This window comes from Calypte anna, chromosome Z (genome assembly GCF_003957555.1).
Source record: "Calypte anna isolate BGI_N300 chromosome Z, bCalAnn1_v1.p, whole genome shotgun sequence".
NCBI classification, from domain to species: domain Eukaryota; kingdom Metazoa; phylum Chordata; class Aves; order Apodiformes; family Trochilidae; genus Calypte; species Calypte anna.
The window spans coordinates 30,418,491-30,437,468 of record NC_044274.1 but is presented as its reverse complement, the minus strand read 5'-3'; the positions used below and the strand labels follow the sequence as shown (position 1 = coordinate 30,437,468).

Here is an 18,978-nt window from a genome sequence, read left to right as displayed (position 1 = left end):
CCTATTTTTGCTATAGTCACGGAAATGACAAAAAGAAGGAACACGATTTTTGTATAAAAAAGACTTTTCTACATTACGCTGAATTCTGTACAGACTACAGTGCTACACAGAAAATAAGTTTTTAAAACAGTTTTTTAACTAAGACAGAAAAAAAATCAATGTCTTTTAGCAATGAGCAGCTCTGAGAAAAGCCACTCTGAGTGATAAGAAGCACCTCCTTCAGCCCTGAGAAAATCTGGCTTGCCATGAAATCTTGTCTCATATGAACTCACTGCTGTCCAGTTACAGGATTATTCTGGCAAACATTTTCCACAGCTATGACACCCACATCTCCATCCTGGGCCCATTTTTTCATTTCCGAAGAACAGGTTAGTTAGTGCTGAAATTTCTTATCTGTGGGCAGTAAAAATTTCCCTTCCTCTGTCCACCTACTTTTAATAAAATTCTAGGAGATTTTAAAATCACTAACCTGTAGTTACTTTCTCTAGTTCTCTGCATCTTGACTTCCTTACAAGACAATGGGATATACTGAAGAGAAAAAAAAATGGAAAAAAAGTCTACCTTTTCTACCTCAGAATGGCAAGCTAAGGCTTTTGCCATAGTGGAGAGAAATGGTTTATACTTCCAAAGCCAGAAAAAATTCCCCCAGTGCACAAAGCTATTGTATAAAAGGAGGCATTACAGTCACCCCACTTGATCTCGCTCTGCTGTCTGCCATGAATGAATTTTCTGAGGAGACTCCACTTGCTACCATAGATACAACCTTTACTACACATCCTTTCTTGGGTGAGACCCTCAGCAGAGTAAACAGCAACAACTCAGTTAGGTATGTTAACCAGAATTCAACTGAGAGCTTCACAATCTTAGCCTTTAGGAGGCTGGAGTACTTCCAAACATATTAAAAAGCAAAATTATTCGCACACGGGAAACTTACATTAAAAGTGATTGGTCCCTAAATGGAAGCTGACTGTTTTTTTCGATGACCATATTTCAAAGTAGGATGGAATAAAACATCACATGCAACAGGGTCCAAAAGCACATGGGTGACCTGCCCTGAATACACATTTTTGTACTATTAAATACTAGTGACATTCTTCTAACATAGCTTTCTTGCTGTGAATTTTAAAAAAGCAAACAGAAAATAAAGAATTTTTTCACACAGCCTCAAACACCCATTTCAATTATCACCCAAGTTAAAATCCTTACACCTATCATATACTTGTGGCAGCTGAGGGAATGTTAGTTATTTGCCGTGCTATAGGGACCTACTTTGAAGAAATGACACATTTTGTCAGTGTGTTTCAGATGTACTAGATGGCAGCAGAAACTTACTGGGACCTTTTAATGTCTATTGCCCTCTTATCAGCTCCACTGCCCACTCCTGCTTTGAGAGCAGCAGCTTTAATTAAGCACTAGAAGAAAATTCTTCATTAACCCATGAAACCAAGTTTGTTCAAGTGGGCACGTGTGGCTTTGTTACCTAAATGACATACACAAAATTACTTCACTCCTTTTTCACTTTCTGATAGATACAAAGCATGATCAGTTATAGTTCAGATGGCAGGAGACACAAAGTGCTCAAACACTGCCACAGGATTGGTGCAAGTACAGAAAAAGTTGTGATAAGCTCAAATACACAAATAAAAAATAGTTCTAGGAAAGAGTTGTATGAATATCAGAAAAATTCATCACTAAACTTTCCACAAAATGTTTTTAGTTTAAATGGCATTGTAACATGGAGAAACCTGTCATATTCTCAAGGAACTGAAAACATGTGCCCGATCATTATTTTAGGATAAGAAAAAATCAAAGATTTTTTAAATCTCAGTCTTTTAATAGCAATAGAAATTTCTGAATGAAGCTTATAATAAATCAGTTACCTAGTATTGAAAACACTAGAAGTGAAAACATTAGAAGTCTGAAACATCAGTAATAAATTGAAGACAATGAAACATGAGACAACCTCTATTAAGTTGAACACTGAGAATATACAAAGAACTTAACCTGAATTTCTTGAACTGGAGAGCGTGTCTCCAACATTGTCTTGCAGACTTCGTCAGGAGAAAGTGAAGTGGGAGGACAAAGAGGGGAAAATTTCCAACAAAGATAAACAACACCATTTTCTGTCTTTTTCTTCCCTAGGACTTATTTTGAAGGCACATTATTTCATTACAACACAACTGGAAAGAAATATATACTTAAAATCATGTTCATTTTTATCTTTAATCACTAAAAGGAGATCAGTCATCATAACTCAATTTTCCTTAAGTAAAAAGCAGCTTTGATGACAGAAAAAGAGATGGGAAGTAATGACTGCCAACACAGTCTTACAATAACCATAATAATAAGGCATATGAAATTCTGCAAAACTTCTCTAGGTTAATGATAGGATGAGATTTGTTTCTTACACAAAGTTCCTACCAGTGCTGCCATTACTGTAGTCCTTACTGTCCTCTTGTCTTCTCTGCAGTGGTATCCATTATACTTGGATACAGTGCTTCCAAAATAGGTTCCACCCATTAGAACAAAAATGAGGGCAAATAAAGGGCATAAATTTGCCAGTACTTCCAGAAAAGAAGGCCAAAAATATGTGTCACAGAGATTACTTGTTTTCAAGTTATTGCCCTTTCCCCAGAAAGTTAGTTACCATAATTCAAGTGATAATAGTTTACCCATAAAATGAAACAAAACCAGAAAGTTTCATAACACAAAGACCTCCTTAAACATTATTAGTTACATAATTTTAATTCCTCATATTGTACACGGAAAACCACTCAACCCACCTTCTAAACAGGAAGGAAATTTCTGACTCCAGAAAGCTCAAAAATTTTGGTAAAAAAAAAAAACTATTCACAGCTACACTTTTAGTTTTTAAACTCTTTACAACCAATTTACAAGGAGCAAGAGAACAGAATCTGAATCCTAAAGCACTTGACCTTATGTAAAAGTAGGTCACTATTTAAATTGCCATCTTTCTACACATATAGTTAGGTGTACCTTTTTTTCCTAGTCTGCTGCTTAGCAATTTATTTAGCTTTCAGATCAGGACACTGTGTGTACAACTTGTTGAAATGTTAAACCAACTCTGGACAGTAACACTTTTTTCTTCAGATGTTAAATGTCATTTACAGACTCAGCCTATACTGACTTAGTTAACAAAGACTTTGATTAAAAACATAATATACAAGCGCTATTCCCTAAAAATAAGAAATTATTCTTTTATTATTTTTTGATAAGTAATAGAAGTGCCAAGCTTTAAAACTTACCATGATCCTTAATATATAAATCAGCAGAAATCCATAAACAACAATCCAAAATCAAATATCAAGAGCATGTGTTATTTAGTCATCCATGGTACCAAGAGCAAAACATTCATACCTGCACCTGGAATGATTGCTAACTTTGTTTCAACCAGGCCCATTTTAGCAGAAGAGGCTAAAAAAGAGAATGTAAATCAGTTGCTACTATAATTGTTAGAAAAAAAAATTTGCAAAATATGTAATAATGACAAGATTGTTAATACATTACATGTCCTTCATAAAAGCACTAAATCACTTTTTTAAAAATGGTTTGTGAAAACTTTGAAATAGATTCTACTGTTCTGCCAGTAGTGAAAGATCCAATTCCACCATCAAGGAGCAAGTACCATACCTTACTCATTTTCCTATAGCAATTAAGCAGTTAAAGTGAGTAACAGAGACTTCCGTGCAAAATTTAAAATACTAGAAGAAAAAGACTGGTTTTATTTAAACTCTTAAAATGAGGAAGAACTTTGTATCTTATTACTAAGAATTCTTTAAGCTAACAGAATACTCTCTAAGCACGAACAGCTTTATATCCCTTAAGTTACTGGCAACTGTTCAGGACCATGTTTCCATTTCATTCCCAACAAATGGCTTGATAGTTCTGACAGCTGGATAGATCAAGGTTCCTCTTCTCACATGGTGTTGTACCTCTTAAAATAGCTTAATTACTTACATAATAATACTCTCACTAACACCTACAGCTTATTCCTTGCAAGCTGTTTAGATAAAATCAGATCTCCACCCAGAACACTTCAGATACAAAAGATGAGAATACTTTAATTGGTAATTAAAATACCAAAACAACATACATAACCATTCCAGCAACAGTGGTAAAATGAAGGTCAGAAGAATAAAATAAAGAGAGTAATAAAAAAAAAAACAAAACCTCAGTTATTAGTGGTAAGTTGTTTGAAATTAAACATCAGCAAGCACTTAGACAGGATTCTGCTAGATCTCTTTAAAATAATCAGTTTTAAACAACATCAAACACAAAAAAAGTTTATAAGATTTGCCAAAACAAGTATTAGCCAAGCCATCAGAAACACTAATGATCCCATGCTCTGTAAACAGGATTCAGACCTACCTGCCACTCTTATATCACAGGCCAATGCAAGTTCTAGGCCACCACCTAATGCAGCTCCATCTATTGCAGCAATAGTAGGTACAGGCAGATTAGCTGAAAAAGAACATAACAATTAACATCGTCCTGTATAAAGAACATCTCTGAAACACCTTTTAATTATATTTTGTTCAAAGTACAATCATGCTCTGGGATAAAAGTTTCAAAAAAGAGAGTAGTACTAAAAAAACCTTGACCCCCTCTCTAGTCACCCTGTGAATAGGTTTGCAAGCCCTTTTCTCTAATTTCTGCTTGCTTTTGACAAAAATCTCAATAAGTAAATTCCAAAAACCTGCACAGCAGAACCAGGCAAGCAATAAAGCAGGAATGCTTAAAAAAAGGCACACATACAAATAGTATGTTGAAATACAGATGTCTTATCATAATAAGCTGTGTTTCTAACATATCTGGAAGCTCTCTGTCTCTCACACATAGTGTGGCCACCACTATCACCCCTTTTCTCCTGAAAAGAAGCAGGTAACAGATTAATGAAATTGGAGAAAGTTTTAAGTTTGATAAACAGATAGACTTCATACCAGTACACATGACAGGTACCAGGGCTCAAGAGGCCTGAGTGACCATGGCATGGTTTATATTTGATTTATCTGGCATGGGGAAGTAATTCAAGCACTCAGCTTGAAGTACTGCTTTTCACCTCCAACAGGTTTAAATACCCTTCTTGCACAAACTCAGACAAGTTTGATGGAAAATTTATTTTTTACTTAGAAGTAAGCTTGTGTATTACAGATTTAATTATATTTAACCTAGCACTTACCAGAAGCTATAACAATTTTAAACTATAATCAAACAATGTATTAGTAGCACATTTTTGCAGTAAAGTTTCAAAATCAGTCAAAAATTAATGAGCTGAATGCTTGGGTGTAAAGCTCGTTGATATTTTAAACCAGCTCGTGGCAGTAATAGTTTCTTTTTCCAGATGTTAAAAATATATTTTGTTTTAAAGTCTCATCTACTTGAATACAGTGACTAGTTCAACTCAGACTTAGTTGGACATTGAAAAAGAAAAGAAAGCTGCTGCCAAAACATAAATTGAGGTATATTATAATATTCCATCTTTTTAAAAATCTAGAATGCTAGTGTGACTAAAAATTGTAATTTAATGTATCAAATACAAATGACACTTCCTTTCTTTAGTGAACTAGTTAGTTCTTAATTCAGTTGTGCTACCTGGCTAAGATTTTTCCTTTCTGAAAAGCAGACTTCAGGTAACTTCTTTTTAAAAAATCAATTATCAGCATGCACAAATCTGTATTAAACCAGGTAGTTTCTCAGTGAGTAACAAAACAAAACACTGAATTAAATGAAAGGCAAATCAACTTCCTTTTATGATTAACAACTAATGAAAAACCAAGTGTCTTCAAGAAAAAGAATTTTCCAATGCTATTCAAGATTAAAACAGATATTTTAAATCAAAATCCCTTGGCTGCTGGTTTCGATCACAATTTAAAGTGATTACCTGAATCAATTCCAGTGTCAAAAGAGACTACTAATTACTGCAACATCAAGCACTTGCAGTAATTTAAGAGAGCCCAAGGTGTCCATTATATTTGCAGTCACAGAAGGCATAGGAGACAGGAATAGATGGGAGTAAAATCTGCTTTCTCTATTTACTTTTTTCTTGGGATGGTAAGAAAAAAGACAATTATTTATAGCAGGGCCAGCTTGCTGACTGAAATTCATTAACTCATCACCATAACCAATCTGCCAAACAATCTTGCTTAAAGCTCATATAGGTAGCATTTCTCTAAAAGGAAATTGCCTTTGCCACAGGTAAATGAAAAATAATTTGCCTGAACACAAAAATACAGGCATTTTTAACCCTTGTTTCCAACAGTTGCTGTCTGCATGTATGCGTCATTTCTCAGAGACAAACAAACAGCATCTGGAGCACTATTTACACAACTTTTGCAGTACTCCAAGGCTGACTACTTTCTCTACATTAAGGAACTTCTAGATTTAGTAATAGTGAAATTCAAGTAGTCTATTAAGTACAGAAAAGAAGCTTATAGAACAAGAATTTTAAAATATCTGGTTTCAAGAATTACAGACAGCAGTCTGTAATTTTTTTATTTATTAGCATATAGATAGAGAAATACTAAATTCCTAATTCAGAGGGAGAAAAAGCAGTTTTATACCATATGTTAAAATCATAATTTCCAAAGATACTGATTTGAAGGGATCCCTGGCTTTGGAGGTGGAGGTATGTTGGAGAGTTTTTGGAAGAAAACAGACATGTGAGCAATCCTGACTATTTAGCTTTAGCCAGAGTGAGCTGAGGGCCTTGAGGCCCAGCTGCAATGTTATTAAAAGATCAACTACGGGCAAAAGATAAGGGAGTTGGCAACAGAAAAGAATAACAGGAGGGGAAAGCATCGCATAGACAGCACATAAAGAGTTGTATTTAACCAGTTAGATAGCGCCTTGTGGCATATGAAGAATGTGTTGTACCAATCAGCAATATGTTTATATTATGTTATCAGCTTGACTGTGTACAAAAGGGCTACTGCTACTCTCAATAAACGTCAATACTTTGATTACATTAATCTGTGTTTTGTCCACTGATCTCCCACAGAGGCACAGTACAAAGCAAAAAAGGCAAAATACAATGTTTTTACAATTGTTCTATGCATACAGATCCTTAGATTAATCCTTTTGACAGGTTCTTGTGAAGTATCAGAAAAAGAAACACAGAAATAAATTAGCTACTGCTCTGCATTGTAAATTGATTTTTTTAAGTCACTAGAACTTATTACCAAGGATAAAGCTTCTTGGAATATTCATATTTTGCAGCATGAGAGACACTTGTTCATGCTTATCTGCATAATTTTAATATACAACTGTCAAAATTGTTCAGTTCACAAGAAAAACAGAGCTGATGTTTGACAAATCATGCCCTGTAGACTTAATTGAGTTGTATGAACTCAAATTTTAAGAATAGCAATTATGTACATAGACAGGAAGGCATCCAGAATTATTCTAAATGGCAAGGGTCATTTGCTATTATAGAAAAAAAACCCACTATTTAAAGCTTTCCCAATAAGCCCAGTGGTTTTATTCTCTAGCATTACCCATTTCCGCAACATGCAAATAACAGACACAAACACAAGGCGAGTGTTGTACTACTCATTAGTGCTAGATTCTAGGTCCTGTGCAGGTTTATCAATCTAAAACTGACATCTTTAAGTATCAGAATGGTTGAGGATGGAAGGTCACGCTGTGCAACAACTCAGCTCAAGCAGCATAACCTTGATCATAAGCATCATCTTGCACCTGGGAATATACAGCCCAGGAGTGCAGTTCAGACTGGGATCCACTTGGCTAGAGAGCAGTTTTGTGGAAAGAGACCTGGGGGTCTTGGTGGACAACAGGCTCAAGATGAGCAAACGGTGTGCTGCTGCAGCAAAGAAAGCCAACAGGATGCTGGGTTGCATCAACAAGGGTATCACCAGCAGAGCTAGAGAAATCATCATCATCCCATTTTACTAGATGCCTTTCAGACTGCACCTGGAGTACTGCATCCAGTTTTGGTATCCACTCTACAAAAAGGATATGGACAGGCTGGAGAGGATCCAGAGAAGAGCCTCAAGGATGATGAAAGGACTAGAGCACCTGCCATACAAGGGGAGGCTGAGAAAACTGGATTTATTCAGCCTTGAGAAGAGAGGCTTAGGGAGACCTTATTACAATGTTCAAGTACTTAAAGGGGGGGCTACAAAGAAGATGGAGAATCCCTATTTACAAGGAGTCACATGACAAGACAAGCAGCAATGGGCACAAGTTGCTCCTGGGGAGATCCTGACTGAATACAAGAGGAAATTTTTTTCACTACAAGGACAGTCAGACATTGGAATGGTCTCCCAGGGGAAGTAGCGGATTCCCCCACTTCGGAAAGTTTTATGACAAGTCTCAGTTTGATGGAGTGCTGAGACATATCATATAAACAATAATATTAGAAGGATTGGACCAGATGATCCTTGAGGTCTCTTCCAACCTTACATCTATGATTTTATGTTCCAGTTTGTGTTCATTGCCCCTTTTCCTGTCACTGGCTACCACTGGAGATACCCTAGCTTCATATTCTTAACACACTTCAGGTATTTATATTGGTAAGATCACCTCCCGAACAGTCATAGATGAATAGTCATAGCTTGTTCAACCTTTCCTCATAGGAGAGATGCTCCAGTCCATTCATCATCTTCATGTCCCCTTCACTGGAGACCTCCCAGTACCTCCATCACTCTCCTGTACTGCAGACCATAGAGCAGGGCACAGTACTCCAGCAGTGGCCTCATCAGTGCTGAGGAGAGTGTTACCTACTGGCAACATTGCTTCTCAGGTAGATCAAGATACCATTAGGTTTCTTTGTCACCAGGGCACAGTGCTGTCTCATGTTCCACTTGCTATCCACCAGGATCCATTGGGTATGCACTACAAAGCCGCTTTCCAGATCATTAGCTCCCAGAATGTATTGCTGCACAGGGTTACATCTTCCCAGGTGCATGACTTCCCAATTTCCTTTGTTATAATTTAATGAGGTTCATGTCAAGTCTCTCTCTCCAGCTCACTGAGGTCCTTCTGAATGATGGCACAAAGTGCTGGTGCATCAACCTCTCCTTTGGCTTTTACATCACCAGCAAACTTGCTGTCCCATTGTTCAGATCATTAATGAAGATGAATACGACTGAACCTAATATTGGCCCCTGGGTTACACACCACTGTCTAGGGGCCTCCAAGCAGATGTCATGCTGCTGGTTACCAGCCTCTGGACCCATCCATTCTGACAATTTTCAAACCTCTTTGCTCATTTAGTCCATACTCATAACTTATGCTATGAGACTCTTAGATGAGAGATTAAAAAAAAGCCTTAGTGAACTCAAGGTAGGCAGTACCTACTACTTGTCCCTCATCCACCAAACAACTCCTTACATCACAGGTTATGAGGCTGGCTAAGCATGATTTCCCCTTTGTGACCCTATGCTGACTACACCTGATGACTTTCTTGTTCTTCATCTGTACAAAAGTAGTTTCCAGGTATAGTCATAATACCTGGAATTAATATAGCAACTGGGAATTGAGTCCTAAAATATTCTGATTTTAAAATAATTAGGTTTATACCTAAATATTCATATCTTGTAACTCAGAGTAAGACTTCTCTTCCACCTGTTAACTACCAGATTTTTCAACTTGGTAATGTTGCTCTTGAATAAAAAAAATAACATTTTTTTCTTTAAAAAATAAGAGAACTCTAATTATGCACCTTATATGGCAAGCAGAGGCAGTCCCTGGGTAAATACGATAACTGAAATATTCTTTATGTTAGGAACAAATTAATCACAGAATTACAATTAATTACAAAATTAGTAACATTAAAATGGCATACAAGCTTTGCAGTTAGGCAGCTATGTTAGTTGTTTTTCAAGCATTTAACTTGCCTTCTAAAATCTAAAATCATGGCAGTAACTACAACAGTTTGCTTCCTTCGATTGCAAGCACTGTCACCACAGCCCTTTCAATGTGGAAAAAAGTCACTGAAACCAAATGCTTGAATAAGCGCTTTCATCCATTGTGGAGCGCTGGGAAAACAAATCAGTGTATGCAGCAACATACAAAAGTAGCTATGAGAAACTGTCAAACTTTTCTGCATGAACTTGGAAGCAAAGCAGATATGTCAAATTGTTTTTGTAGAAGGCAACTAATTAAACGCTACAAAACTTTACCTGTCAGAATGGTCAAAAACAATGAAAAAGTGGTTACTAAAAATAACATATCTTTACATATGCATTAAAAATATCTCCAACTGCAAAAACATGACCACACGCTTAGCTCAGAATGATCTGCAGGTGCACTTGGATACACACAATTCTTTTCCACACATTTGCTAGCTACAACTGTGAAGGGGTTTTAGCTACCCTCTAATTCCTGTGCTTTAGATAAGAAGCTTAATCACCTGCTAATGTTATAGATTTACTTGAACATTTTTATCTTTGCCTTAATACCTTTGAAGTTCAGGCAAACAATTGGTAGCAAGAATTGAGTGCCTAATAAAAAATGTATTTTAGTACTTGTAAAGACATTTTTGCTTTCTAATGACAATTGCTACTGCACATTGCTTATGGTTGATTAGTAAGCAAAACATACTGGTAAAGGTCCTCTTCCCTTCATTACAACAATACCCCAAGGGTTTTCTTAAGGCATCTCCCTCAATACCATTAATTTCCCAGTTTCCTCTAGTACTCAGTCTCTTAAAAATCACCTATAAAAATATTTTTAATTGACAACAGTTAATATAGGAATATTATGTTCTTAATTTTAGAATTTTCTATTTGGCACCTTATTATTGACAGGTAATTGGGACAGCATGCTTTATATCCTTAATAGGACCAAGAGCTGGAAAACTGAAAAGTGGAAATTAAAATGGAAATTAAAAATGGAAATTAAAAAGTGCTTTAATAAAGCCCTTTAGCTACAGTCTTATATATAAAATACTTATAAAATATATAAAATACATAAAATACTTTGAATATTTCATTCATCTTCAGTTAAAAAGAGATTCCCCAGTTTCTTACTTACTAATGCTTCTTTTTGTAGTCTTTTTCTGCCCTCAGTAAAATAATAATTAAATCCTACATGACAAGTATCTACTTGCTGTTCAAATGAAGAAAAACTTCAAATAGAACATAAATGAAAACTATTTTGTACATTTCTTATCTTCACCCATATGTACACTTAAAAATTTATAACTCACACAAACAGCACAGCACATATTCAAGCACTGAATTTACAAAACAAAGGATAATGGCCAGGATAAAAGATTTCAGTTACATGTATACATTCTACTTAGGCATTTTTTTTTCTCCTTTAGAGATCACACAAAATAAAATTCTAATAACAGAAGAACTATAATCCCTAACAGTTAGAAGAAACCAATGGGACAAGTTTTGTGGGTTTTGTGTGTATGAAGACATCACATTCTCTACTACCAGTAGCATTCTTATTTCACGTAACATAAAGTACATCTCCCACACTGTATCCACTTTAGCTGAACATTTCTAGAAACCTTCTCCTTTATATATTTTTAGCAGTTCTCCATAAAACTACATTCCCCAGTCTAGTGCTAAAATTATCTTTATTTCTAACCCATCTTAGTATGCTAAGTAACAGTTTCAGCTATCTCATTCACTGAACAATACAGAGGAAAAATTGCCTAATGTTTCACTGTAAGCATAATTTTTTTTTTTTTTAAATCAACAGGCTCAGTAACACAAACGTAGCAGCACATACCTAGCCAAAGGCTATGTTCAATACCAGGTTTGAATATGCTATTCTGAAGTCAAAGCCTAATGCCGTGCCCATGCTATGAGCCCAGAATTTATTAGACAGAAGAGCAGCATAAGATTTTCCTTACCATGCCAGTAGTTGCTTCCTTTTTAATACCAACTGCTTCTAGGAATGGAGCCAGAGACTGAGACAGGCAAAGCGAAAGAGCTAATAAACTATGCCTCCTCATTCAGTGACTGAAACACCCCATTTCAAACCTGAACAGGGCAAGAAAATGGTTGTTTCCTAACACTTCAAATTTATACAGTGTGGCTCCCTAGAGAGGGAACAGAAGCCTTGGACAGAAAGTCATACTGAAACAATGCTTCAACAGCCAACGTGCAAACCAGCTATGATGGTCTCAATGTACCTTGTGAGCAAGTAGTACCCTTCCTTCTTTCCAGAAAAAATTAACTTCTCAGAAAAGAGACTGGTCTCCTGAGGGATGAGCTAGAGCATTAGGGAAATTTAAGTTTGGTGATGACTGAGAGAAGCCAGAAGGGCAGAAAATTGCTAACAATTTATCTGTGAACAGAGAGCTGTATCTCCTTTGACTGAAATAAAAAGCATACAAAAGCTTTCCTTCAGGGTGTTCTCATTCAAATTATGTCAAAACTAATCACATCTGTAAAAATTATGTCTAAACGAAGTTAGTAAATATTACACTAAGGTTTTATCAAAAATAACAAGATGTCTTAAAAAAAGAACTGTGAGATTGGTTAAAATGCAAAGCGTCAAACAGAAAACAAGTAAAATTAGTATTTTATAAAAAAGTTCTTCCTTAGCTTAGTTCAGATCTCGGTGCTGTCAGGCCATGAGCAAGGTGTTGTGCCCAAAATATCATCTAAAAATCAAGCCTGGGCACACTTAAACTTTGGCTTCAAAAAGTAGCCAACAAAATCATTCATCAAGATTTTTTGTCCCATTTGCAGTATTTAGGTACTTAGGCCTATGGTCTTTGGAAGAGCTTTACTAATCAGTGGTGCTTCTCACTTAGAGATTGGGGCCAAACAGCACTCTGAGTAATTACAAGTACTTTCCAGCTTCAGTTTGTTCCTGCAGCTTCACCTTCTCTTTCTGTTAAAAAAAAGGTGTGTTTCTTGAAGAGAGTGGTTACTGCATTCAGCTCAATATGTAAGTCTGTTATTTTGAAACTGAAATTAAAAAAAAAAAAAAGTTTCTAGGGTTCAGTGTAATTTGATTATTTGATTTCGTCTAGTCAGGCCTGTTTTCTAGTGCATGTTTACAAGAGACCTCTCAATGCTTTTTTCTCTTCAGGTTTTTTTGAAGTTAAAGCCAGCCCTACATTAGTAATGAAGAGCCTCAAGGCAGAATATAGAAATGGACAAGTACTCTTATAATTCCTAATATTAAGAAAACTCAAACAAACCCTCACTATTCCAGTATAATTTTAGCAAATGCAGAGGTTGTTTTGATTTTTTCCCCCACAATGTCAATCTCTAAGCACTGCAACTAATCGCTCACCACAATTTTTTTAGCTCTTTTTAAAAGTGCTTATATTTATATCAAGTGATATTTACTGCAGTTTTAATGTTCACCCAAATTTAGCAAGAAGTTACAAATTAATCTCATAAGACCAAGTGCACTATGCTTTAAAATGCCAGAAAACTCTCTTTTGCAGCCATACTCCGAAACGATACTACACCTTTTTACAAAACCACTGGAGTAAATATTTTAGATGCAATGAAATTGACAGGAACTAATGAAAAGTCAGGGCATGTCCATTCTGATAATTTAGGTTTAACTACTTCTCCCAGATGTTTAATTAACCTTTTGTGTGTTTTACCTACAAAGATAACTTAATGGTCTTCTCTCTGAAAATACTATTAAAAAGAATCACAGAATTATAGAACATGCAGAGTTGGAAGGGACTCATCAGGATCATTAAGTCCAGCTCCTGTCCTTCTGTAGGGCACCCACAGCATCACACCATGTGCCTGAAAGCATCATCCAAATGCTTCTTGAACTCAGGCAGGGTTGGTGCTGTGACCACTTCCCTGGGGAGTCTGTTCCACTGCTCAGCTGCCCTCTGGGTGAAAAACCTTTTCCAATATCTAACCTACATCTCCCCTGATTCAGCTTCCTAACATTTCCCCACGTCTTGTCTTCAGTCACAGGAGTGAAGAAATTAGTTCCAGTCTCATCTCCCCCCCTCGTGAGGAAGCCATGGACTGCAATGAGGTCACCCCTCAACCTCCTTTTCTCCAAATCAACCTCATTTTCTCCAAAAAGAAGAATCTGCTTACTAGGTCACACATTTGAACATAAACACATTTATCAACACATGACCTATTTTTGAAAAGCAGAAAGTAGAACATATTTTAAATGAGATTACAGCATTAAACTTGAATAAAAGAGCAAAATGGGAGACTGGAAATATTGTTCTCTGGCTATATAGCAGTGGCAAGTAATAATTTGAAAATTGTCTACCCTCTTCAGCTATCTCACAAAATTCTGCTTGCTGCTGTGCTGGAAAAATATCATTATTTTCAATATACAGATTCATTACAGTAATCAAAGGCAAATACAATGTCCTACTTAGTCTACAAAAACTACTTTCTGTAATATTTCTTCAGAAGAAAAAAAGAACTGAGAAGCTCTGATTTGCTGCAAAATTAATGTTCTCTTTTATTCGTAAGGGTACCAAACAGCATGACACCTTGTGCACTCTAATCTAATCTAATCTAATCTAATCTAATCTAATCTCATTTATAATATCCACTTTTTCGTATTTACTTGGAGTTCCTGATGCAGGGAATGCTCTGTAAAGGCTATAGAGAAAAATGTTAGAAGCATCATATAAATACATCCACTGTTGACATAACATGTTCAAAACCAGTAATGCTTTGCTTATGTATCCAGTGAGAATACATCACGTGACTGAAAAACAAAAGCTACTTATGTCATATGCACATCCAAAAATACATGATATGAAAACTGACAAAAAAACATTAGACACACTACCTCAATATTCTTCTCCAATCCTGTAATATAGGCTTTAAAAAATGACCTGGGAGATGGCCAAATACCAAGTAACCATTAAAGAACCTTGTAGTGACTCTTTTATTTAGTATTTTAAAGTAAAAACAGCAAAACAAGGGGGAGGGAGAAGTAAGGAATAAGGGAAGGAGGGAGGGAGAAGGGGGATAAAGAAGGAAAGAAAGGAGAAGGAAAAGAGACACTCAATGAGCCTAGGCAAAGGTTTTGCTACAGTATCAGACAAGGGCTGCCTTCAAACTCTTCCTCTTTTCCAAACTGCAACATGTCTAATAGCTGTCACTATATTCCCTCACAAAATTTCCCACTTTGGTACTCCAGTGACCTGGATTCTAAAATATGAATCCCATTTACTCACAATTTCATGTTTCTTACTTGAGAAATGAATGAATGAATGTACTCATAATGGTTTCCTGAATTTCAAGTAATTCACTGTTAGCACAACGATCCACTGTAAACCTTTTATATAACACTGAAAATTTGCTTACACATTCAGTAGTTAAATACTCTCACAGGAACCTTAATGAAGTTAAAGACAAACATTTGTCTTAAAGTCTCTTCAACTCTGAAGTAAACAAAGCATCATAGAATGAATCATAGAATCATAGAATGTATTTTCCAGTCATTTTCCAGTGCGGAATGCCAAATCCAAATACTGCTTCAAACTTTAGAAATTTTCTCACTTAGAAAATTAAAAATAATCCAATGTCATGAAAACTTGTTATATATATACATATATATAATAGGAAAATCTTAAAAACAGATTCTCCTGTTTAAACATTATTAGCAGCTCAGAAATAATTACCACTAACTTCAGTCCAAAAAAGGCTGAAAAAATATCAATTAGAGCTAAGGAAGCCTCCCCAAAATCATAAAAAGTACCTAAACAGAATAATTTGTCTCTTGCTCAGCATGCCCATAAAAGGACAAATACCAGCATACAGTATCAGCTGCAGTAAATTAATGATCTGTTCACTTTTGGTATTGTACTGCTTGTATGTATTTAAAGAGCCTGGAGGATCTGCTTCACTTCAAAGACAAGATATTAATTCAAAGTTACAAGTATCTTTATGAAGTAGCTGAACAAAGACACATTGCCATTTAGCTGCAAAACCATAATAGTTTCCATTCATAACATTCTGCCAAACCAAGATCTCACCCAATGCTATTTAGGAAATACATCTAAACCCATTCTCTGTGAAATTATTTATTCCTCAGAGTTTTGAGCCAAAATTTCAAGTGACAAAACATGCTGCACACATAAATCAAATGTGTAAAATTAATAGCTTCAAAATTTATACATTTGACTTGTTTTGACAAAATGCCCTGTTGAAAAACAATTATATTAAAACTGCTCAGCAGAGACATTCAAATATGATGATTTGATGCTGCATTCATCATATCAAATTTAAAGAAATTACTATGCTTAACAACCGGTAAAGTTCATTAAAATCCCCAACTATTTACAGTTTTACTATAACAGAAGAAGTGCATGCTAAACAAAATTTTAGAAGGCTTTAGTAGCAAGCTTTTCATCAACAGCTGGTGTGTCATGTGTTTCTAAAATGTATTAAAGAATGTATTAATTACACCAAGCAACAAGAATGCAATAGTAAAAATTAAATTTAATTACTAGGATGTCACAGAACAATCTATCCTTTATGAAAACAAGGCAAATCACTTCTGTTGCACTTGAGATGTAGCTTTTTCTAGCATACTAAAAAAAACCCTGCAATTTGATTAGCAACATTTTCAAAGTAGTCACAGTTCTAGGTATCCTACTACCTGTCAAGTATTAACTATGCAAGTTTGTTATTCCTCTTACTTAACGTTGTCAGGTTACATTTAAAATAACATTGTTGAAGGGAGAGGATACATACCCATTTCATTAATAGTTGCTCTTGCTTTTGAGACAAAAGAACTAACTTCACTTGAGTGCATTTTTGCTCTTTCTTTTAGGTCAGCACCTGTAAGTGACATTTCACATACATGTCAGCAAGCTCTATAACAACTGTAAATACATTTTCAAAGTAAAATATTGCTGTATTCAAAAAAAATGTAAGTCTACTTTGAAATAAGGACAGTTTCAGGTGGTCACACTTCCACAGATTTCAAGGAACATACAGACTGTTTTATCAAAGAAAAACAACAACAACAACAAAACCCAATTAAAAAAAAAAAAAAATTACCCACCACCAGATTTTCAGCAGGTATATTCTTCCCAGTGACACTTCTTCTTCTCATATTAAAATAGTTTATCAGAATTATTTATGCAAATACTTCATACTTTTCTTTTCCTGACTGTGTCACAAAGTCAAATAAATATGTTTATTTAATATTTTGCCCTTGTTATTCTTTTGTTCGTAGATCATAAAATACCTATGGCACATGTTTTTATATTAACAGACAATATTTATCTAAATAATTTTACAGCAGACCTAGTACCATTTGTAGCTCACTTTAATGAAATGTCTTTTTGAGGAAGTTGCATACCATGTTTTTTTAATATTCTAAAAAATCCTAAAAATTTAAAATTTTAATGTTTCTGCATTAATGTAAGCAAATCATCTGTTCAGAAAGCTGGTATGAGAGATGGTTTAAAAAAATTCACTGATATGCAAACCTGACATTTTCTCTCATGAATGTGTAAAGAAAAAGAGAAACAGGCAGTAGTAGTAATAGTAATGGTCAAATATCGAGTAAGACAGGAATTCCATCTTCCTTATAAAGGAAGAAAACATGAAAAAGAAAAAATCTGGATACACACATTTGTTCCCCAAAGAAGTACAACATTACCACTGCAACTTCAGAGTGTATTTTTTCCATTCGGTAAAAAAAAAAAAAAACTTATTAAATTAGACTCCTGGCATATGTCTGCAAAGACTAAACAAGGCATGTATGTAACTAAGGCAAGAAACAGTGATGTGTTTCTCTGCCCTGAGAATCAAAATACTCTCCATTCAGGAAAATGCATCAGATTCAGATTAAGACTGTAACTGAATTCTGAAGCAACGAATCACAGGCTCTCCCTTTTACCTCTGTGGACTCAACTCCCTGCTAGACTCCTAGGCCCTCTTCATCAAACATAGTTTTATATACAATTTCGTTGGCAGCATTAGCTTAAATTCTGTATCTCAATCTGATAGAAGTTTTCTGATAGACATCTAGCTGCTGTTTTAAGGTAACGTGCCCAATAAAGCAGATCCGCATCCCCTTTTCTAATTCTCCACATTTCACAAAGACCTCTGTTCTCCTATGTACGGCAATATAAATCCATGAAGCATCAGTCCTGACTGCATCTGCATGCTTCCCACCAAGTGATGTCAAGTTTAATTTGCACTGTAAGACACTTTGTCAGAAGCTTCCACCCAGCCTTCCAGGATATGCAGCAACTGGGGAGAGTATGACAGGCCAGATCAGCAGGCAGTACAAAACAGGAATTACTGAGGTCAAATCTTCACTGCAACAAAATTGCAATGACTACCTTAGTAATTAATAAATGTATACAGAAATATTGTCAGGAACCTAAAAAACAAGATTTGCTTATGGAAACAGGGATAGAACCATAAATCATATAGAACTGCAAACAGCTTTCAAAATGCGTTCACGCATAGGGTTCTGTAGCTTAAAAGGAGCTTTATAAAACTACATGACAAAATCTGATTTAAAAGTTGTATCAGCAAGTGTGCAAATTAAAAACCATCATTTCTCTGGTATTACTTACTTAATGTCTAGGCCTATTTTCTACAACTCTGACCAAGCCATTGCCTATATAAGAAGAGTAAGAAACCATGTGCTTTATGAATAAGAAAACTATGGTTGGACAATCTGACTGAAAACTTCCAGACACTGGAATCCTGCTCCCTGGGCACACCCTTGAAAAGTATGAAAAAAAAACTTAAGAGGCACTGAACCTAAAAAATATCTCTAGCATTACTGTTAAGAAACACTAAGATAAGACTAAAGCAATTTTCAGGTTTTGATTTACTGAGATCTGTTCATGAAAAGACACGGACTTAACGCGCCAAGCCCCCAACCCTTACAACAAAAAAAAAAGAAAAAAATGCAGACTTTATAATTTTGAATATGTATTTCTTTAAAGATATTGACAAAAAAATATTATATTTTAAACAAAAAGTTCTGTAAGGGTAGCTGCCAATTTAAAATTCATTATTTTAAGTACTGTAAAAAAAATTC

The 18,978-nt window shown here is 35.4% G+C and overlaps 1 protein-coding gene across 6 annotated transcripts in view; it reads right to left on the bottom strand.

The window, feature by feature from the left end:
• Positions 1-18,978, bottom strand: part of AUH (AU RNA binding methylglutaconyl-CoA hydratase) — a 105,576-nt gene that overhangs the window by 56,269 nt on the left and 30,329 nt on the right. For all 6 annotated transcript variants that reach the window (XR_003988719.1, XR_003988720.1, XM_030467733.1 and 3 more), the window contains exons 4-6: positions 16,662-16,748; positions 4,390-4,482; positions 3,379-3,435 (exon numbers count right to left, since the gene is read on the bottom strand). Coding sequence is in view for 4 of the 6 variants with exons in the window: in XM_030467733.1 (XP_030323593.1) it covers positions 3,379-3,435; positions 4,390-4,482; positions 16,662-16,748 (237 nt within the window). In the remaining 2 variants the exon portion in view is untranslated. The remainder of the gene's footprint in view (positions 1-3,378; positions 3,436-4,389; positions 4,483-16,661; positions 16,749-18,978) is intronic.